At 37.3% G+C, this 23,888-nt stretch overlaps 1 protein-coding gene across 1 annotated transcript in view; it reads left to right on the plus strand.

Moving 5' to 3' along the window:
• Positions 1–2,035: 2,035 nt before the first annotated feature.
• Positions 2,036–23,888, plus strand: part of LOC136747587 (nesprin-1) — a 183,822-nt gene continuing 161,969 nt past the window's right edge. Inside the window, exons 1-2 of the mRNA XM_066700533.1 lie at positions 2,036–2,262; positions 3,717–4,071. Coding sequence (XP_066556630.1) covers positions 4,005–4,071 — 67 coding nt within the window. The 5' untranslated portion in view covers positions 2,036–2,262; positions 3,717–4,004. The remainder of the gene's footprint in view (positions 2,263–3,716; positions 4,072–23,888) is intronic.

The following is a 23,888-nucleotide window of genomic DNA, read 5'->3' on the forward strand; positions in this document are numbered from 1 at the left end:
TTTCTCTTACCATTTTTATACAGATGATAACCAGAGCTTGCTGTCTTTCCCCTCCTCTAACACTCTCATCCCCTCTCGCATCTCTTCCTGCTTGTCTGCTATCTCCACCTGGATGCACTCACACAAACTCAAGCTCAACCTCTCCAAATCTGATCTTCTCTTCCCCACCTCTTCCTCACCTTCTTCTGACCTCTCCATCTCAATCCCCTTGGAATCTACAACACTCTCTCCCTTTTCTTCCGCAAAGAACCTAGGAGTCACCCTCAATCCTGCGCTCTCCTACACCCAGCACATCAGCATGCTGACACGCACCTGTGAGATTCTTCCTGAGCAACATACTCCAAATCCAACCCTTCCTAACCGACTACTGTACTCAGCTGCTTGTCCAGTCCCTGGTCCTCTCCCTCCTGGCTGGCCTGCCTGTAACTATTACCCGCCGCTCCAGCTCATCCAGAACTCTGCGGCTCGTCTGCTATTCTCTCTGCCCCGATTCGCACATGCTACTCCACTGCTCTGCTCCCTCCACTGGCTCCCGATACCGGCATACATTCAGTTCAAGACTTTGACCCTCACCTACCACTGTCTCGAACACACTGCACCAAGCTACCTTCAGACACTCGTATCTCCATACATCCCCTCCAGACCACTGCAGTCTTCCGGTGCCAGAAGACTAACTCTGCCTCCTCTCCACTCTCCTTCCTCCAGAGCTGCTCCTTCTCATCCCTGGCCCCTAAGTGGTGGAACGACCTTCCCACCAAAGTCAAAACAGCAGAGTCCTTGACCTTCTTCCAGCGCTTACTCAAGACACATCTTTTCAGACTGTACTTGTAATTTAGTCATTCATTCGCCTGTAATTGCATTTATACAACATTTTGTCATACTCTTGCCTTTGTATTACTAGCACTTGTATTGTTTATTTTGATTTCCCCTATACTCCATCTACCTTAATTCTAAACTTTGACTTAATATCTTGTCTGCACTTATCAGCTTTTACAATCTAGGATGTAAGACATTATATATTGCTTAGTGTATCTCCTATGCACTTGTGTAAATTCTAAATTTGTAAAATGTATCATGCCTGAACTATTATTAGTGTATTATTAATGTATTACTGTATTGCACTGTATTATTGCAGTTTGCATTGCTCTGATATTTTGTAAGTCGCCCTGGACAAGGGTGTCTGATAATAAATAAATAAATAAATAATAATAATATAAGTAGTGATAGAATATTAATATTGGTTGGCCTTATTACTTTCTTATGACATTACATATGTACAGTACAGGACTATTTCTTCACAGTAACAATAAAGGATTCCAGAAGCCAGACATTTGCAGAAGTCCACAATGGTTTGGCCCAAAACTATTTTAAAAAGTCTGCATATAAACTGCCAGTTTTTGCAGAATCATTGAGGTTTTCTTGTTAGGCATATCCTATTGCGTTCTTCAACTGGTGACACAACATTTTAGATCTCCAGTGGCTCGCAGAGTTTGAATAATTTAACCATGTTCTGGAAAACGCAGCAAGTTTAGATTCTCACTGTATAGGACAATAATTATATTCTAATATTCATACAGAGTGCATCACAAATCTCTGCAAATGCTTTTTAAGCATTTGCAACCCTTTAAAACAAGCTTGGTATTTTAATTTTTTCTCTCCAGTTTTATCTTTATTTTCTATGTCCCATTTTATATATACATTTCTATATATGTACAATAAATACATTAATAAAAAATACATTTTTGGCTGATTTCTTTGTTTGTATTCAATATAACCATCATCTAATCTACAGGGTTATAAACACTACCTCAAGTCCAATAGTTTTGTGTAACACTCTAGTTGCCAATGACTCGAAGAAATGTCCCCCTCTGGAGATTGACTTTCACACATCCGCTCTTGTGTGTGTGTGTGTATATGTGTTTTGAGGGTTGTGAAAGGGGCTAATCCTAGCAGACTCCTCCCTGTGAAATGTAAGCCAAAACAGCACGCATCTGCACAGCTCACGACTCTGCTGCACCAAATGCAATGTTAGTGATGCGACATAAAGTAACAGATTTGACCAAAAAGGCAATCGAGAAACACAGTGTACGCTCAGTGTGCAGGCGTCTGATCCGCCACAAATCATTAGGCACATCTTGCGGTGCGATTGAAGTCAAGTGAACTGGCTACATTGCAGTTCGGAGGTTTCCATTGGCAACAGTAGTAACCAGAGAGGCGAGCTGCGAGGTTTCGCTCTTCCCATTGCTCCACTGGTTTGCATTGGTAAGGCTTTTGAATACACCTCTACAGCGTAAACGGGCTTTCCCCTTCTAATGTCATTTCCTACTTACTTGGGTTATTTAATTGTATTTGTGTGTGCTTATTGCGTTTCGTTTTTTGGCCTAGATGCAAGTATTTTATCGGCTTTGCAAAGTTCGTCATGCTGCCGAGAGGAGAGAGAAATAGCGACAGCTTATATTATTTCTGTTTGAAACGTGTCCAAAAACGGGATATACTTCTAATTGTAAACAGAAACCTCCACGGGCCTGTCTTCACTTCTCATTTATTTTCCTTTGCATTATATTGAGCTCCATTTTCAAATGTCACATTCTTAGTGCATGACAGTAACACTACTGATCAGTTGTACTGGGATAAATGCACTCTTTGTTATCCTGCCCTTAATTTCTGACGTTTGCTTTGTTGTCAGTGTGTGGAACATATTCAGTAATTCATTTGGAACATGTGTTTAAAACATAGACAGGCTCAGTTTCATTGTATTTATCAGCCCACCTTAAGTTTTAACAACGTTTGTATTTTTTATTTTATTTTTTTTAACTGTCAATGCAATCCATAGTCTCTTTGCAGTGCATATGCATTCACATCAGAGTGTTAGATTGTGGTCTGTTTGCTCCCAACACTTTTTGTTTTGTTGCAGATAGTGAGATACAAATAGAGCTCTGTGCATTTTGTAGTTTCCATCAGTGGTATGTTACTGAAACATACATGATTTCATATATTAAGTATTGTTGGAATTAGATTATTTACATGCCAATATGTCAGTGTTCTGGAAATCCACTTAATTCACTTAAAAGGGACAAATATCTAGCCAGTGGTACATTGAAATTATCCAATATTATTATTAACGTTAAACTTGGCAAAAACATGAAAGGACTGAGTTTCAATAAAGCCAATGTCTTTGAAAGAAGAGGCTTACATTAGGATTTAAAGTGCTCAAATGAAAACAGTCTGAACTGTTCTAGTAGGGCTAGCACTATGTTATCAGGGAGTCTTTTCCAAGACTCTTAAAAGCATCTGCCAATAGATGGGGATGAATGCATCCATCCAATCGAAGTATGCTTTAGGCAAATTGCTGAAAAGGTACAGGAGCTATAAAACATTTATGCACGTCCTCCAATATTTCAGGTAGCCGGGGTCAATAGTCATGAATGACTGTAATTAGGAATTATAGCTTTTTATGTAGTTTTGTGGAGGATATTTAAACCAAATCTATAATGATTTCAAACATTTAAATTCTACAGATTATTACAGTCAAAAATCACTTAACACACAGTGATTCTGATCAATGTTAACTTGAATCATAAGCATGTGTTAAGTCCTAGTGTTTACAACATACCTCAACACTGGTGCTACTGCTGCATGAGAACAGCTAATGAGATGATGAGCTTTGAGCTGCCTGTGCAGGGCACCTAACACAAGCCTGCCTCTTTCCTTTTTAGGCAGCTGCTGAGATCAGTGGGGGGAAAAAGGAAGTCCGCCATTGGCAAGGAAACAAGACGAGCATTATAAAAGCTGCACTCTCATTGGACGCCTAGTTGCAGTGAATCCAGCCCTGCATTCTGTCTGCTAGAGAGAGGGGGAGTGCGTGAGACCTATTGAGAAAGGCAGCTGAAGGAAGGATGCCTTCTTCAGGGAAGTAGTGCAAACGGTTCATCCTGTCTGCAGTAGACTGTGGTGTGGCATACAACTTGCACTGAGACACGGTTTGACAGTTTTGGAGAAGAACCATGGCCTCGCCAAGGCATTTTGGGAGATCCCCCAGGGATATTGCCAATGTGATGCAAAAATTACAAGGTAGGTCCAGAATTTGAAGCTACATTCATTCATTCTTCAGCTCTGCTTACTTGTACTGTTTCTTCTATTGACTTGTACTGGTATGAAGAATTTACATCTAACTCAAAATGCCTTTTCATTTTCAGAATGAAACAAAATCTCTGCAATGTACTATTAAGCATTTTCTAATTTTTGCTCTTAACTTTCTGACTGATGTGTTCCCTGTTTTGGAATGCCAGCTAATTTAAGAGTTTAATATTTAAGCTGTGGAATTTCCTGTACCCACATAGGATAGCCTGCTGTATTCATTGTGCAATTTATCATTTCAGTGGTGACAGCTGCTCTTGAGATATTTGTGTATATGTATGTGTCCTGTATGATTTCAGTACAATGTTGTTAAAGTGCATGTCACCTAAATATAAAGCACAGCATGCAACAACATGGACTGATGAATTTGCTTCCTTTCTCTGTCATTTTCAACCACCATCAAGCACAGCTCTGCTATGGAAATGACCTCAGTGTGTTAATCTAAAGAGTTGTGCATTGACTGCTCTGAAGGTCAGCTTTGGGCTGGATATACTGTGTTAGTGCTAATGTCAACAGCGTCCTGCTTGCTAGTATTTATTTGAGTAATTCCGAATAATCCCCTGGGTGAAGCGCTAGTAATAAATGTGAAGGATAGCATCCTTTTTTCCACCCGTTTTTGCAGATTACATTCCATTTACCTTCTCCCTCTCTTGCTTCTGCTTACTGATGCATCTCTATAGCTTGCATAGAGGTCTCTGTGCAGAAAGCATATATCCAGTTGTTCCTCTACTCATGAAGGGTCTAGACTCACAGAGGGAGGGTGACGCCTAATAAACACTGCGAGTTCCCCCTCACGTAATTTATAATGTCCGTTCCACACTGGCAGAAGATCAGTGTGTGTACATTGGTGTGGGCCTGTGCAAATAGCATCAGTAGCAGTATCCCACACCCTTCCTGGTACAGGTAGCTGACATTCACCCTGCTGCACCGGGGACCAATATTAAACACCACTAGACCTCTGCATTAATAACACTCACTGCGTCACGTAATAATACAGGAATTCTATTATTTCCTCGTTCATGGCTTTATCTAATCCTGCCTGTGCCACCCACAGGAAACATGGTTCGCCATACAAATTTAAGACCATCGTCTTGCCTTACAGCAGTGAAGAATCCCCCAATAATATTGAACAAAGTCAAACACAGGCTATAATGTCCCATGTAATAGAGCACTTGAAAGGAAGTTCATTAAATATTCCTGGAAGAGAGAGAGTCTCAGAGTCTCATTAGATCTAATAAAAAACAAATGATCACATGGGTTGCTTTCAATGTATTGTAGGAAATAGGTAGGAGGCCGCAAATTCACTTCAAATCTGCAAAGTGATTTGGATTGTCTGGGTGAATTGTCTGTTTTTTAAAAAGGTGCTTTGATTTTACTAGTGTTCAAATAATTGGCCTCAAGGTATTGTTTCTTAGTGGAAGGTGCATTATTTTCATGAGGTGAGCATCAGTCTGCTAATTAATGATAAGAATAGAGCACCATTCATGTTACAGGTCACAGAGAGTGCGAGGCACTGATTTGAGGACTGGAGCAGACAGTTGTTCTCCTAATCCACTAGAAAGCTGACCAAGGGCAGACTTATGTTCTGCCTAATCATTCCCAGAGTATCTTTCACCTGGGCAGTAAGAGGGCCCCTCCTTTTAATCAGTTGTGCAGGCATTTGAGGTCCAGTTGTTTTGTTATCATGTTTACATGGATAGTGGTAATTGATAGATATATTGGAACTGTTGGAAGAGATTTAAAGGTTTATAATCATATAGTCACCTTTTCCTATCATGATAATGAGACATACTGAAATATATGTAGTGTATGACTTTTCAGAAGACATGATATTTGACAAGTTCATCCCAGTGCATCAATGAGTTTGCATACATTGTTATAGGCCATGCTTTTTAGATTAATATTGATCTACTCTTACATTAAAGAAAGTAATCAGTATCCCATGCGAGGGTCATAAGGTTTAATAACCTTTGGTTTATTTGACACATTCCAGTCTAAAAACCTTAGCTGTTACTGCAGCAGAACATTTGGTCATGCTAATACTGTATGGTATGTCAATGCAGATTGATAGTTTAGTGAGAGAAGCCGGCTGCTACTTGAGCTGAATACTTGATGGCAGCGTGTCCTCTGCTGCTGCTGCTGCAGTGTCTGCTCGGGCACGTGCCAAATTTGTGTTTGAAAGAGGAAGCCAAATTTCTTAATAGGAAGTATTCAGTGAGTAGACATGTTTGGTTCTATTGCCACACCTGCAGACCTTCCGTCTAAGTGAAAAGCTGCAGTCTATTGCAGTCACGCCTTTCTGTGTAGCACACAAGATTAAAACAAACTAATTGAGAAACTTATTTAAAGAATCCATGGTTTCAAATATTTTTACTTCATATCAATTCCTCACTAAAGAGTCAGGAATTTAGTCAATGCAATGTAATATTACTTCTGTGATCTCAAAAGCATTTTTTACAAATGTTCAGTTAACTGTGATATAATTAGGGGTGAATATTTGTTTAATCCATTTCATTACATTATTTTAACTATGCATTATAGAAAGTGCACTCTCCACCAACATTTTGGGTCAGCTGCACAAACTGATGTTGTATTTCAGGCGATAGTATATTGCTTCAGATAAGTGTTCAGTTTTCACTTCGGTTACTAAGGAAGCCCAAGGCATAGCCTGCTGTGAGCTGAGCTCCTGTACGGCCTGGCTTTTTAAAAGCTTCTTTGATTATTGACATTTGGTTCCTAAGAGACTGGCTACAGACTTTAACCAAATGTTATCTAGAGTTAACGAGCATGTTTGTAAGCTTGGGATTGTGCAATATCTTTTATTTTAATTTGTTTGTCTATTGTAGTTGTTGGAATGCCCAGCTTTATTTAACATTGTTTTAGGTTTGGTTATACATTAGCTGATTCGCTGGATATGCATCAAATCTGGAATTTATTCTTTCAGTTTTTCTTATCATGCACTTTGAAGGAGATTAAAAAGGTTTAACAGTATCATTATTCAATTAAACCTTTCCTTTCTCTAACAACATAAATAACATGTTCCACTGACATTTTCTAAAGTTTGTTGTCAAAGGTCTGCTGTAGTTACTGTAAGGAAGTTTAGCATGACATTAATTTAGTCTTAATTTAAACCCTAAATAACAATGGGTGGTGATTCTTTCAGCAACAGAATATGAGAACAAGATGATAATGAATATCATTAAGAGCTCTTTGCTGCTTAGAGAAATTCTCCTTATTCCCATTTTACTGGTGATTCTTGCTGATGTGAAAAACATGCCTGAGTGCAAAAATGTGCCCCAGAACAGCGGGATATGACTGACTGTGGAATGATTGAAGAATACCTGTGAATGTTTCCTATAACAAATGCATTCAAATGTAATATAAAATTGGTAAAATACATTTCTAGTGTTATTGTCTGTGTATGTTAGAATGAGTGTGAGTCATTAGATGATAATCATGTGTTTTTCAAGAGCAGATTTGTAATGTTTCGTGTTGGCTAGTTCAGAATACGGTATCTGTAACAGTGGATATATTTGCCAAAGCATAATGAAGTGATCTCATGTGGTTTTGATTAATAAAACTGGATAAAGTGCCCACAGCTTGAAAGACAATGGCTGAATTGATAACCTACAATTAAAAGTACTGTTTATTTAAAGCTGATGATGACTAGCACATGATCTGTGTGCTATGATATTACTCTACTAATGGAGATGTTTATAAATACAATACAGTATTCACAGTTTCTACCATTACAGTTTATTTTAAAAGGTTAGACTTTTCACTTAATCTTATTTACCTTGTACTTATTCTTGGCAGTCTCGCTGTCAATGTCCAACAGCCTATATCCGTTACAGTAAGACCAAAGTTATAACTATATATTGGCTGATTTGTAACTCCTAACTCTCCAGTAACTGAACGACAAATACTGGTTAGAGCAATTTCTGTAATTTCGGACGCAGTTTCTAGACATTTAATTCCACAATTCTACAGTGAAACTTGAAGCAAGGGGACATTGTCCTTTATTACAGACTGCTGGGATGTGTTATGGGTATCAGATTTATATGAAGGTATTCTTTATCAGACAAAATCTGTATATGGTTATTAAGGAAATTCCCTCATGAATAAAAATAATAGAAAATCATATGTATTTAATTTGTGTTTTGTCATCTATGAAGGTATTTAGACTTTTTCAGACAGTTCTTGCTGTTACCCACCTTGACAAATATGAATCACTTTTACATCTTTGACTCGGATAAAGAGCTCGTAGTGATTTCTGCATAGTCTGATTTGGTTGCAGATTTTAACATCATTGGTACTGCAGTTTCCATGGTGACCTGTGAATCTAAAGATAGATGAAGAAAAGGAGACACCTTGAAAGACCCCTCCCCCCCACCACTAACTTCTTTGTGGTGTCTGGTGGTGTAGCACTGTACTGGTGATAGCCGCCCAGCAGCAAACATGTGCTATCAGTAATGGTATCTGCAGCCTCACCATTTCTTTACTGCTAGTGCTAAGGATATAAAAGATTAATTTAAGAAGACATGTCAATTGTTTAATCTTTTTGCTTAAATTAATGTAAAGTGTGTTGCTATGGTTACTGTTAACTAACAGAAGTGCCCCCGTGTGCTGGTGCTCCTCATCAAGGAGTTCCTGTTTCCTGTATATGTGCTGTAAAATGTTTGCTATAGAGATTCTGAGCTATTTTTGTCCCTTACAGAAATAACAGAGATCTCAGTCTGCATCTAACTAGAGGATCATTTGCATGAAATGTAATGCATAGAAGATGCCACCTGTGATTTTTTTCCTTTGGATTATGTAGCTTTCTGTGGAACGTATCTTGGGATTTCCTCATGGCAATCGGGGACAGCATATGTCATTTCTGCCTGATTGTGTCAGGCCTAACACTGCACTTCTGTACAAGATGCACACAATCAATCTGTTTGTTAGTTATGCTCTGTTATGTTTTTCTCTTTGTATTCATGACACAGCAGTAGCAGTTTCTCATCCTCTTAGGTGTCTTTGTTATGGAAGGCTAGCAGAACGTGCTGGATTGCAATTGTTTTACCTTTTATAACTGTTCAACTACCAGGAGGTGTGGACGTGGGCAATTTATTAAAGCATGGGGCACACTGAACTAGATTTTGTGTTATGCTTTATTTTTCACATTAATTGCATTTCTGTTATGAACTTTACTAAGGGCCCTTTTTTCTGGGAATTTTATTTGAGCAGAAAAATTAAAAGTACTCATAAATCTGGGACATTTTGGAAGTAACACCTTGGTGACAGTATTGTCTTAAGGTCAAACAATATAACTGTTTATCCCCAAATGATTCATTGCCTAGCAACCTTTACACCCAAGATGCCCAATTCCAACCACTTAAAAGCTGCTGAAAGTGATAATAACCTTATATTGTTAAATTCAAATATTTTGGTTAAGTTCCTTTATATTTGTTAGGCCAGTACATTGTAGCGTTTCATAATATTATGAGATAAGTTACACATATTTTGCTTCTGTATTTTGTTGAATAATGATTAGAATCTCCCTTTGGACAGCCTGCCTGCTATGAACAACCTTTAATTCATTTGCTTTTCACTTGCTTTTTTGTTTCAAAGGCTGCATTTACATGTGAGTTTATGGTGGTCTGTGCAAATGTAGATTGGCTAAATCACAACAGCAGTATTGCATAGACAAGTCCTTAAATATGTGCTTGACATAGTGCTCTGAGAAATGGAGAATGGAACTATAGGTGGACATGCTTTGAACAGGTTCTAATTCCACAATTATTATATTTGAAAACATGGAATGACACCAGTTTACCATTAGCGTTTCCTTCCATAGCGGCAGGGAAGCTGGGAGCTGTAGTTCTGCACCTGATTTGTATTCCAGGCTGTGAAGAAATACATTATTTGGGATGGATAGTGCCCCTCTACCACCTGCTGGATGCCCTTGAAATGAGCTGTAATTATGAGGAACCTGCATGACAATGGCAGAGCCTGGATAGCAACGCAGTCACTAAACTATGACAAAAGTTGTAAGAACATGTCAGTGTTGCACTGCTGTTGGGATTTTAGGCTAAGACTAAATAAATATTAAAATCGTAGCAATTCACTGTGATTGGGTATTTCTTCCTGAATATGTCAACAGGGATTTCAGGTTTCTCTAATTGTTTTGCATGTTCATTTAAAAAGTTGGTAGTGCATCTTACAAAATTGTGATAAAGTGGTTGTGAACTGAAGCTTCCTTCTTTAAGGAAGTGGTATTTACAAAAATTTTCATGCAACATGAGATGTGGGAAATAGCGTCATCTTCCTTCCTCCATTTTCAGAAGAACAAGGGGCAGCAAAATAATAGTCTAATATCTGCTTATAATTATGTATTACTGTATCTTTCTATATGTGTTTTATGGTTTAAATTGTGATTATATTATAAAACATATGCTTATTATTATATATCCCCTCCCATATATACTAATGAAAGCAAACAAGGAAGAAGGTGGTAGATAAAAATAGATGTTTACATCTGTTGATACTGTCTTGACAACAATAAGAAGAAACAAAAGGAATCAGAATTTATTGCCTAATTAATGCACTAACGAATGTTCCCCGGTGTTGCATATTATCCATTTTGAATTTGGCTGATTTGAAGTAATAGTGAAACTATAAATTATTTTTTATAATTCATGACTGAAATGTGTTTAACCCAGATCTTAATATTACTTATAACCCTGGCCTACCCTGAAGCTCCACTTTTAAATAACATACTATTCCTTTTCTAATCCTTAACTTTTACCCGAACCATAGACTTAATCCATCCCTTCTTTAAGATGAGCAATGACCCAAACCTTAACCTTAATCTTACGTTTAATCATGTAGATTGAAGTTGCTGAAGTCGTCTGCTAAATAATAATAATAATAATAATAATCATAATAATAATAATAATAATAATAATAATAATAATAATAATAATAATGAGGTAACAGTATTATAATGGGCACCAATTCTGAATTAATGAATGTACGAATCCAACAGGAATAACAGATGCCTCATACACGTCCACTGAGTTGTGATGCTGATCACCTGTAGAAGCCCTAACCTCAAACATAATCTGTAACCCTGTCCCTCACCCTGAACCCAACCTTCTTATACAAGTGATTCACATCAGAACTGAGATGTGCATACAGTATTCATGTGTTACTCCTCTGGTATTCATACATCAATTCATTAAGAATTGTGAAGTGTGGTCAATAATAAATAATGTTCAAAATAATTATAATAATATAAATATGAAGTTAAGCATGTTTATCCACTGGTTTTACTCTCAATTATATTCTCTCCAAGGATAATTGTATTGACTTTTGAGCTAGAAAAAATGTATTTTCTCCAGTCAGATCTTGATTGCATTACAAAATTAAACGTGAATTTGATAAATTCATCCTGAATTATTAATTTAATGTAATCTTCATTCTGAATCTTTCTCAGTCAAATGTGTGCAGATGATCCCATGCAAGATTCTTTGAACTCTGCAATAGAATATATACATCTTGGTTTACTTATTTAAACAGGTTTTTACTTTTGCCTCTTTAACAAGATTTTGAAGTTTTGTTTCTGGAAGATATGGATATGGAAGGTATAGTTTTATTTTTGTTAGTAATGCAGCAGCACTATTTGTTGACACCATCTGGAGACAACGTTTTCATGGTATTTAGAGTATAAATAGAGTATAAAATGAAAATAAATGGGAAATACCTATAATTATATGCCTAAAATAGTTGCATATTATTGGTTTTTAATGTGTGTCTACCAATGAAGCCGTGAGATTCTCCGAGTCCTAAGGGAATGTAAGACTCCCACATAATTTTAAACAGAGCAGAATGTGGCCTCAACATTTATATGCCTTGGTGTTACACCCCTTTTCTTATTAAACGTTCCCTGTAGGGAGCTTGTTTGCAGCTACTGGACAGTGTAACATCCCACAACTTAGAGCACAGATTCTGCTCAGAGAGAAAGAATGTAGGAAATGGGGCCCTGGTTGTTTGCTCTGTATTTTTAGTGGGGGTAGTTAAGTGACTGTGCAGGATTGAGATCAAAGTAAAACTCAAGGTTTGTATTATAATGACTTTATGCCTAACAGAACATCTGTACACAAGAGCTCTAAAGCTAAGTACTTTAGTTAATGGCCAATTTTTCAGATCATGTTTTGCATATTATTGTACAGTTTATTTTAAAATGAGATCCTCTCTTTTTGAATTTTTTTTTGGTAAGTGTTAAAATCATTGATACAAAACGATTGTATGTACATATGTTGTCATGTCCTATGTGAAGTTGAAATTAACATATTAACAAAAGGTAATGTTTAATGCATCTGAATCATGGTTTTGCTTTCGGGTATGTGATGACCGTCTCTCTTTAGTAATTTATTGTCCCATTGACTTCTGAAATGTTTACTGATGTTCTGCCTTCACCGCCTGGTTACCTTTGCATGCCCAGACACGTTGCGAAGAGATCGGGAGCGTGGTCCAGCAGATTAAACACAGGCCTGGCCAATGAGAACACAGCATTTGTAACCATAAGAACCAAGCAAACGGAAAAACAATAGCTTAATTTGAGGTCAAGCTTCAGTTATCTGCAGTTTATTCATCCGTAGAATGACTGGCTAGTCTATGATTTGCTGTAGTTCAGATAGCAGCATTTAGACTGATAGAACATTTCAGCATTATCCATATGTGTTACTGTTTGTTTTTCTATGAATGAATCTTATCAAGCAAATATAAATATGTTGTTATGGCATAAATCACTATCCTCCAGCACCTCAGATGGCATTTTCTTTTATACTGTTAATTGGACTGGAAATGTGTTTTGGGTAGTATGGACACTGAGTGACAGGGAACAGAGCACTGATTAAACAAAACAAAATCCTCACTTAATACTGCTTTGATAGTACTTTACTCATAGTAGGAACCCTCTGCTTTGTATTCTTCTTGATTGTTGTTTTATCAGAACAGATAAAAATTGGTTAGTTTATCATAGCCATAGATACCACAGATACCATAGCTAAGCTATAGCATAGCTAAGCGAGAGAGAGAGAGATACATGTTTGTTTGAATACCGGTGTGATCTATTTCCCCTTTTTCAAATTGTACCGATGAAGCAGAAGATTTCCTATTTATAATATTATGTTAATATTATGCAAATCAAAAAAACATATGAAGCATGGAAAATCCAGTACTTGAGTCAACTCATAAGCCCTTATAAGAACTTATAAGCCCTGAAAGTGCTCAAGTACGTTAGTAAGTAGGTAAGAAAGAATGAAAACGAAATAGGTCCAAGAATGTGGGGGAAATTAACTCTGAATGATAATACTATGCTGGATATGACTTAGTTTATATAAGCTGGAAACAGATGGAAATTATTTGCATGGCTGACAGCTTCACAGTTAACACAGGAGGAGAAAATCTTGAACAAAACAGCTCCAGTCTAGAGCATGTGGACCTAAGAATGTGCATTGCAATCAAATTCAGATTGCTTGTTACACAGTGGCTGGGATTTAAGATTAGTTACCAAAGGAGTGACCCATAAAAACAAGCAAGAAGGAATTTCATTATTTGATATTATTATTTTTTTCAGCTGAATCCGTTTAGAACTGCCTGCCTGTATCCCAGTGTTTTGTGCTTTAGGGAATAAGAGATCATCAATACACTTTCTTTGGCACATCACAAAGCATATGTAATGGAATCTAAACTGTAGAGAGACTATCGATCTTGGTAGTTCCTGCCTTCAAATAAGACAGGAAAGAGCTTTTCACCCATGAGTTCATTTGCATGGGGTTGACATATGACCACACAAGAAGTTATATTACCCCCAATCAGGTATTTAATGAGACAATGAGACATTTTTCATTTTGGTGATGTAACTTGTGAAGCAAATATTATGCTTAATTTATTTACATATATATTTTAGACCTATTTTGCCTAGACTTAAAAATACTTTTTGTAAGTAGGTGAAATGGAGATGAGTATAGAGATGTAAATACAACAGCAGAATTAATTTCAGCGCATTCCATCACTGTTTATGCTCAGTTGTCATGGCAAGCATCACATTACAGACGTTGTGGCTTCAATTTGCGTACAGGCACCTCTACTTGTGTACCAGCCTGACTTTGATATGACTGTACCTATAGTTGCTAGCAGCTTCCTCCCTGAACCAGTGTGCTTGCTCTTTAGATTGATGGGGCGGTCAGTCAGAGTCTGATGTATATACCCTGGCACGCAAGGGTTCTTCTGTCAGGAAGTGGAAACAAACCACTAGATTCAGTCTTGTCACTTCACACCTACAACTGCCACTGCTCATTTGGTTGTCATTGCTGTTGTAAAATGCATAGTTACCATCACTTCCAGTTATTTGCCTATAAAATTGAAGTTTGTAAACTTGTGTAAATGTTACAACTTATAAGGATTCATAGGGTATAACCCTCCATCTACCCCGAACAAACACACACTTATTATAAATTGTTTTAAAATAATTGAATCAGTCCACAATGTAGTGTATTTTTAGTCATAAACAAATTTGCATATACATCATCATGATTAAGGTCAGCACTAAAGCCCAAATGTCAGAATTGTATGCTTTGGCATAGCTATCATTTTACTGAGTATGTGGGGTGCTGACGTTCACAAAATGTGTCCCAATGCAGTTTGCTCACACAATCCTCACAATGTAGAACTAGTCACATACACATCGGTGGAGCTGCAGTTCAGTGGTTACACACCCTCTGTGTTAACTCGGCTCAATCAGCTGGAGTCTTTAGAGCTGTGGCTAAGCTGCAATGCTGTTAAGTAAACTCAGAAAAAATATAATTGAAATATAATTAAATTCAATGAAACATTAATTAAACAACATTTATTATGGAAAAAAACAAAATGAGGGCCATAACTGCAACTGTACATAATGAATATAAGTCATACAATATGTCATTTACATAACAGATTAAAATGTTCTCCTTTCTTGAATCAAATGTGCTGACTAGCTTAACTTACGGTATTACATGCATGTTTAACTTTTCCGTGTGATAAAATCTTACACTATGCACACTTGTCACTTGTCTCCCCATGGTGGATAAACTTCTGAAGCACCTGACTGTATCTACCACTCATTGACACTCAAAACACACGTCTAATCTTATCCCTGACTTGAAGCAATTGTAAAGGACTTCACAGGATTTCTTTTGATCACTTAACAAGCATTTGCATTATAGATACCCAAGTGGTAACTTAGTAAGGAGCTTTAGATTCATTTAACTCTGGAAAGCCCAATTGCAATTATATTTATACATATGCCAGCTGAAAAAGATTAGGGCTGATTTAGTAGACTGGAAATACTGTGTCTAATTCACTCTCCTGTATGTCCATGTGAGCAAAACGAAAGGATACTTACAGAATGTGCATTCAGTTCCCCACTTTAATTGGCAAGACTAAAAGGACACAGGATTGTTTTTGCAGGGTACAAGCATTCTTCGAAGTCTGTAAGAAAATACTCAGTTGCCAAATGCACACTCACAACAAGCTAGGATATTTAAATTATTATTATTAATAATAATAACATCAGAAAATTATGAGGGTATACAATAAATTATGATTGTCAATTATAATTTGAAAATAAACAAGAAAAGAAAGCAAAAAGTACTGTGTAGCTTCAGAAGAATTAATTGAGCAGTATTAAGTATTATGTTGCATCGTTTTGGTGCTGCTTGAGACAGGAAGCTTATTTTGATTGTGAGAAGATGAAAGGTTTTTATTCATAAAAATATATGAGTTTCAATCAGCAAGTTAATCTCCGAATGTTCATTAAATTCACAGGGACCTGAGCCTGGGGCACATATTACAACCTTGCAGCTCCTAGCAGTGGTATTTGCATTTTATTGCATTTGTACTCACCATCTACTCACTATACTCCGCATTTTCTTTTCTGTTAAAATATATTCTTAAGTATCAAAATTGGATAAGTCTCCACCCCCCTGATTTCATTATTGGTGGACTTAAAACTTGGGATAGGTCTCTACCAACTTTGCAGACCTACATTTTGCAATATTTGAATATTCTTCTTCACAAAACTGTTCAAGCTCTGTCAAGTTCCTTGGGGAGCGTTGATGCCCAGCAATATTTATTTTGTCACTAATTTTCAATTGGATTTAGGTCGGGGCTCCCTGACTGTCTCTGTATATACACTCACCTAAAGGATTATTAGGAACACCTGTTCAATTTCTCATTAATGCAATTATCTAATCAACCAATCACATGGCAGTTGCTTCAATGCATTTAGGGGTGTGGTCCTGGTCAAGACAATCTCCTGAACTCCAAACTGAATGTCTGAATGGGAAAGAAAGGTGATTTAAGCAATTTTGAGCGTGGCATGATTGTTGGTGCCAGACGGGCCGGTCTGAGTATTTCACAATCTGCTCAGTTACTGGGATTTTCACGCACAACCATTTCTAGGGTTTACAAAGAATGGTGTGAAAAGGGAAAAACATCCAGTATGCGGCAGTCCTGTGGGCGAAAATGCCTTGTTGATGCTAGAGGTCAGAGGAGAATGGGCCGACTGATTCAAGCTGATAGAAGAGCAACTTTGACTGAAATAACCACTCGTTACAACCGAGGTATGCAGCAAAGCATTTGTGAAGCCACAACACGTACAACCTTGAGGCGGATGGGCTACAACAGCAGAAGACCCCACCGGGTACCACTCATCTCCACTACAAATAGGAAAAAGAGGCTACAATTTGCACAAGCTCACCAAAATTGGACAGTTGAAGACTGGAAAAATGTTGCCTGGTCTGATGAGTCTCGATTTCTGTTGAGACGTTCAGATGGTAGAGTCAGAATTTGGCATAAACAGAATGAGAACATGGATCCATCATGCCTTGTTACCACTGTGCAGGCTGGTGGTGGTGGTGTAATGGTGTGGGGGATGTTTTCTTGGCACACTTTAGTGCCAATTGGGCATCGTTTAAATGCCACGGCCTACCTGAGCATTGTTTCTGACCATGTCCATCCCTTTATGACCACCATGTACCCATCCTCTGATGGCTACTTCCAGCAGGATAATGCACCATGTCACAAAGGTCGAATCATTTCAATTTGGTTTCTTGAACATGACAATGAGTTCACTGTACTAAACTGGCCCCCACAGTCACCAGATCTCAACCCAATAGAGCATCTTTGGGATGTGGTGGAACGGGAGCTTCGTGTCCTGGATGTGCATCCCACAAATCTCCATCAACTGCAAGATGCTACCCTATCAATATGGGCCAACATTTCTAAAGAATGCTTTCAGCACCTTGTTGAATCAATGCCACGTAGAATTAAGGCAGTTCTGAAGGCGAAAGGGGGTCAAACACAGTATTAGTATGGTGTTCCTAATAATCCTTTAGGTGAGTGTATATACACAGTTAGGTCCATAGATATTTGGACAGTGACACAGTTGTCATAATTGTGGCTCTGTATGCCACCACAATGGATTTGAAAGGAAACAATCAAATGTAGACTTTCATCTTTAATTGGAGGGTAGTTACATCCAAATTGGGTGAACGGGGTAGGAATTACACCCAGATTATATATGTGGTTGCCCCAATTTTAGGAGCTCAAAAGTATTTGTACAAACTAACATAATTAAGTAATTATGAATTAAATCATGAATTAAATTGTGAGTTTCAATACTTGGTTGCTGGGTTTCTTCCCTGGTGATGCTCTGCCAGGCCTGCACTGCAGCTGTCTTTAGTTCCTGCTTGTTCTTGGGACAAAATTTTGCAAAATTATCAGTTTATCTTGTTTTGCTATTTATAGGTATGTGTTTGGGTACATTTCTCCCAAATTCCAAATAAAAATATGAATGGAATGGAATGGCTGCCATACATGTAGAGATGCTGATTTAAGAAAAATTTGCAGTGGTCTCGTAATTTTTTCCAGAGCTGTATATATATATATATATATATATATATATATATATATATACACTCACCTAAAGGATTATTAGGAACACCATACTAATACTGTGTTTGACCCCCTTTCGCCTTCAGAACTGCCTTAATTCTACGTGGCATTGATTCAACAAGGTGCTGAAAGCATTCTTTAGAAATGTTGGCCCATATTGATAGGATAGCATCTTGCAGTTGATGGAGATTTGTGGGATGCACATCCAGGGCACGAAGCTCCCGTTCCACCACATCCCAAAGATGCTCTATTGGGTTGAGATCTGGTGACTGTGGGGGCCAGTTTAGTACAGTGAACTCATTGTCATGTTCAAGAAACCAATTTGAAATGATTCGACCTTTGTGACATGGTGCATTATCCTGCTGGAAGTAGCCATCAGAGGATGGGTACATGGTGGTCATAAAGGGATGGACATGGTCAGAAACAATGCTCAGGTAGGCCGTGGCATTTAAACGATGCCCAATTGGCACTAAGGGGCCTAAAGTGTGCCAAGAAAACATCCCCCACACCATTACACCACCACCACCAGCCTGCACAGTGGTAACAAGGCATGATGGATCCATGTTCTCATTCTGTTTACGCCAAATTCTGACTCTACCATCTGAATGTCTCAACAGAAATCGAGACTCATCAGACCAGGCAACATTTTTCCAGTCTTCAACTGTCCAATTTTGGTGAGCTTGTGCAAATTGTAGCCTCTTTTTCCTATTTGTAGTGGAGATGAGTGGTACCCGGTGGGGTCTTCTGCTGTTGTAGCCCATCCGCCTCAAGGTTGTACGTGTTGTGGCTTCACAAATGCTTTGCTGCATACCTCGGTTGTAACGAGTGGTTATTTCAGTCAAAGTTGCTCTTCTATCAGCTTGAATCAGTCGGCCCATTCTCCTCTGACCTCTAGCATCAACAAGGCATTTTCGCCCACAGGACTGCCGCATACTGGATGTTTTTCCCTTTTCACACCATTCTTTGTAAACCCTAGAAATGATTGTGCGTGAAAATCCCAGTAACTGAGCAGATTGTGAAATACTCAGACCGGCCCGTCTGGCACCAACAACCATGCCACGCTCAAAATTGCTTAAATCACCTTTCTTTCCCATTCAGACATTCAGTTTGGAGTTCAGGAGATTGTCTTGACCAGGACCACACCCCTAAATGCATTGAAGCAACTGCCATGTGATTGGTTGGTTAGATAATTGCATTAATGAGAAATTGAACAGGTGTTCCTAATAATCCTTTAGGTGAGTGTATATATATATATACGATGTACAGTATGTTACATTTGTGTATGAAGCAGGCTGGACTTTTCTGTTCGCATATTAACAAATCTGTGGTCTTTGACAGACAATAAAGCAGAAAGTAAAAGTTGTGGTTTCAGATTGCTGCTGGTATAGCAGTATATACAGGTAGTATTTTGATTTCAATATTCCTGATCTCAGGAAGGCTGTGCCTATTACAGCTAATTATGTGTCTGCATTGGTTTTATGTAGCTCTGTAAGGTAATTAAAAAAACAGCTAGAAATTGATGGCGGGCATTCGTGAAAGGAAACTTCTGACCGCTTGTACTGTACAGGGGCTACCATAAACACAGCAGGATGATATACACTGTAACTGATGTTCAGTTATTTAAAAACAAAAATGAAGATAGCATAGTATAGCACTTGAGTACCATCTAAAAGGATGCAATTGACTAAATGGCTGTGGATAAGTACCTGGCATTCCCTCTGAGAAATTGCTAATACATTGGAGGCTATCCTGTGCTTTAAGGAATTGGGAAGTACAAAATGCCTCATGTTGCTGTGGCATTCATTTATTTTGGGCAGTTAACAGATGGAGGAAGACTATCTCTATAGATGAATGGGAAAACAAGAGATTAACTTGTGGTTATTTAAAAACTCTGTGACAAACTTCTGGTTAATTTAAAAATGTGTTTTTTAATTTGCATGCTGTGAGAACTAAAAGAACAGTTCTGTTACCTGAAGAAGTAGCTAATTCACAGTGTCAGTAACACATGCTAGCAATTTCACAGATGGCTGACAAATCTTAGGCTCAAGACCCCTCAGATCACTATTGCTTTTGTCCCAATTATAGGTCAGAGCAGTGCCCTCTGTTTTATATACGCTTCATGAGAATACAGTGAAACATTCACTGCAGAGCTTATTCTGTTTTTCACTATGATTTAGTATTGATCATAGAACACTGGAGTTCTGTGGATTTAAAAAATATAATGGTTTTTTTTTTTAAATAAACATATATATTTTCTCAGAATAATTATTTATGTTGTTCGATCTGGTAGAGTAGTGCTACTTTCATTTTCTTATCTCCAGTGACATATTCTGTATTACCCATTTGTTACTGTTTACTGTGCAATGGTGTTTCGTTAAAATAATAATAATAGTTTATAAAAATAAAAAAATCAATTACTATAGTAATTGTCAAACATGTTTTTATGACAGTTATGTCTACAGCTTGGTCAATAACACGTGTCATTAATATCAGTAGATGCATTTTTCACCCATCAAATTTGTTTAACTTCATATGTATATATATATATATATATATATATATATATATATATATATATATATATATATATATACCATATAAGTAATTTAGATGTCCACTCTATAACCAAAGGTACAAATGACAGAATGGACCTCTTTTCTATCACCGGTGGATTTTGATATGCTGAACCATCACATTTCAATGTGTTCTTCATTCATTTTGAGATCCCTTTGGACACTGCGCCAAGGGTCAGCAGCTGAGGGTGTAGGAAGTGGAACATGGCGCCCAGAGCAGGACACCTGCTGGCCTCTCCACCCTGAGCTTCTTTACAGTTGATCGAGTTATTACAGAACATCACACGTTTATAAATCCTATTGCTCTTCACTAAGCAATATGTAATTTAATCTTTTTAAGGAATTAAGATATTTACTATATTCTCCGGAATGACTGAATAAGCATACCAGAATACCAATATGATAACTGTCCCTTCAGTAACTTGAGTACTCTATACTGGTGTTGGTTATCTATAGCTTGTGCAATACTAGCAGTATTATTTTGAAGTATTCACATAGCAGAATATATATCTATATATCTATGAGGTATGGGACGGTATACAATTCCCACAGTATGATACCTATAAGCAAAAATAATGTGGTATAAATCATGCACCTTATTTCTCTAGGCCTACTGTATTTTAGAGAATTAAATAATATGCTCAACTTGTTTAATATACTATGGAGCTTTAAAGGCAGGGAGTGACAGCAAAAATACTTAAGTTATTAAGTACTAGGCAGCCCTCATTAATGTTGTATTTGTATTTGTATGTGCTGGTACATTCATTCAAATGATTTAATACCAGTATGGTAAGAATATTTATAAAAGAAAAATCCCTAACTCCCAATTTATTTGCCAAATGTTTTATACTGCACATGTAGGCCTAACTCTGGATCAACAGCTTAGTGGGTCTGACCTATATTTGTATGGTATGACTATGACTCTGCTGATGCCTTCTCTCTGAACTAATATTATATGCATGCAGGATCTTAAAGGACAGATTGGAATAGGAATACTCTTAGTTTAAATATATATAACAAGAAAAACAGCTCACTTGGGAAGATGTTTGTGAGTAAATAAACAATTAGAATGATAGATGCTCTTACCTCTCTGTAGTAGTTGATATTTAACATGCTGTGCAAGTGTGTGTGCATATGTATTAGTCCTCATTGGTACATTAAATTCAATTTCCTTTCTTGTTAGTCAGATGCTGACTAAGAAGAATTTGAAAAAGCTGACCTTTTTCGGGGTGGGGGGGGGTTGTTGATCAGAGCTGTTGTATTGGTATTTTCTGTACACCCCTGGAATACATTAATCACAGACAGCTATAAAGTGACTATAATTAATTTCCAAGATATATCCAGGTCCTGTGATAATAATAATAATCTCCATGCTCATCTACATTCTAGCCTAATTCGGGCTGGAGCAGTCCCAATGCCTATTCATGCCAGTTTGGGACTAATTTTAATCATGTGTTTGCTTTAGTTTTTTCCTGCTGGCAATCACAATCAGCTCCCGAGCAGCTGAAGGCATGCACATTAATACACGTTTTATCCCATTGAGCCCTGTCGTTGTAGATAAGGTGTAGTGAAAATGTTGTGGAAACAGATGGACCCATACATTGACGACTGCACTAAAACCCTTCAGTGCATTCTGATGAACAGTTCCACTTCGTTAGTGAAATCCCATTAAGTGCTTTTACAAATTAGTTAGTAGTTAACTCATCCTGAAGAACATGCCTGGTTTGTTGTGGGACTGCTGGTTTAAGCTGTCAGGTATTTCCATTACAGGTTTATTTTGAAGCGCTGTAATCAGTACAGCTAAATGTGTGTCTGTTTTTACAGTGTGATCTGCTAAATTAATTATATAAATTGCTTTTTTACTTTACATATAATTGTGTTTGACTATTTAATCACAATTGACAACTGTGATTTGCAAAGGGAGCCTTTTCCAGTGTTGTTCTTTGTGGAGATTTGTTTGTGGTTTTAGCTGAGTCCAGCAAGTGACCAGTTGAGAAGAGAGATAAAGATGCAACAGTGATTGAAATAACACATTATGGGGAAAAAACTAATGATTTAATTAAATGAAAAAACAACATGATTCATTTTACACATTATTAGTACAGGTTACATTTGAGTTCCCATCTCTCAGGCTCTAATTTAATTTATAAGAGTCATTTAAGCTGGCAGCATTTCTTTTTTGGTATGTTATCTTCATGCTTCACCTGGGCTTAAGTAGGTTTTTATATTTCCTTGTTTATTTACCTACTAGTGCATGCAGGAAGTGACAAAAAGACAGGCAATCGAAAAGGAGAGTAGTTTACCGACATTAAAGTGAAATACTCTTTATATGAATGTTCAAATAATGCCTGTGAGAGTCTTTGTACCATATACTCCTCATTGCTGGAAAGTAACACTGGGGACTAACTGTTGCTCTGTATTGGTGACACATTCATTATTTTTGCCAGTCTGGAGAGCTGTAAGTGCAGCTGTATGTGAGTTGGGGTTGAGAGTGAGGCATCTGGAAAATAATATGACTGCTGGTAGGCAGCAGAGTTGCTATAGCAATCATTAAAATGTTTTCTTGATGCAGGTCTCCTTAGAAAACCTGTTTGCTACCATTTCTGCATTAATTAGTGTTGCAAAAGGGAAGATTGTTATTAAAGGTGTGCAGAAAGAAATCAGGCATGCTGAAATGGAAGAGTATGCCTTCTGGAAAAAGAAAAGGTAAATAGATGTCTTGATTTATTCATGAGGCTTCATAAGGATGAATCGTTTTAGATTAGATGGCATTAGTGCTGAAAATATCATCGGAGTAATATATGTTGTAAGTACTAAGTAATAGAAAATGATTTGCAATGTTTTTGCGTCAATTGTATGTCATTTTTTAATTTACAGGGTATTACTCTATAAATTATATATACATATTATAGTTAGACTAATTGCATTTTTGTTATTTATGCTCTACGTGCATTGTATCATCAGATAGATGAATAATTAAATAGGGACAAACACACATCCCTTTGCCAACAATTGTGTATGCAACCAGATGCTTTTTTTTTTTAATGCTGACTAAATATGAAAATACGGTAATAAAAAAAATTGAATTGATTTAAAAAAAGTAATTTTAGTAATAATATTACTGGTTAAGGTAGTTACATCTTCATGAACATATGCATGGCTGTGTATTTCTGTATGTTTGTTTGCTTTGATTTG

Source organism: Amia ocellicauda, chromosome 1 (genome assembly GCF_036373705.1).
Source record: "Amia ocellicauda isolate fAmiCal2 chromosome 1, fAmiCal2.hap1, whole genome shotgun sequence".
NCBI classification, from domain to species: Eukaryota; Metazoa; Chordata; class Actinopteri; order Amiiformes; family Amiidae; genus Amia; species Amia ocellicauda.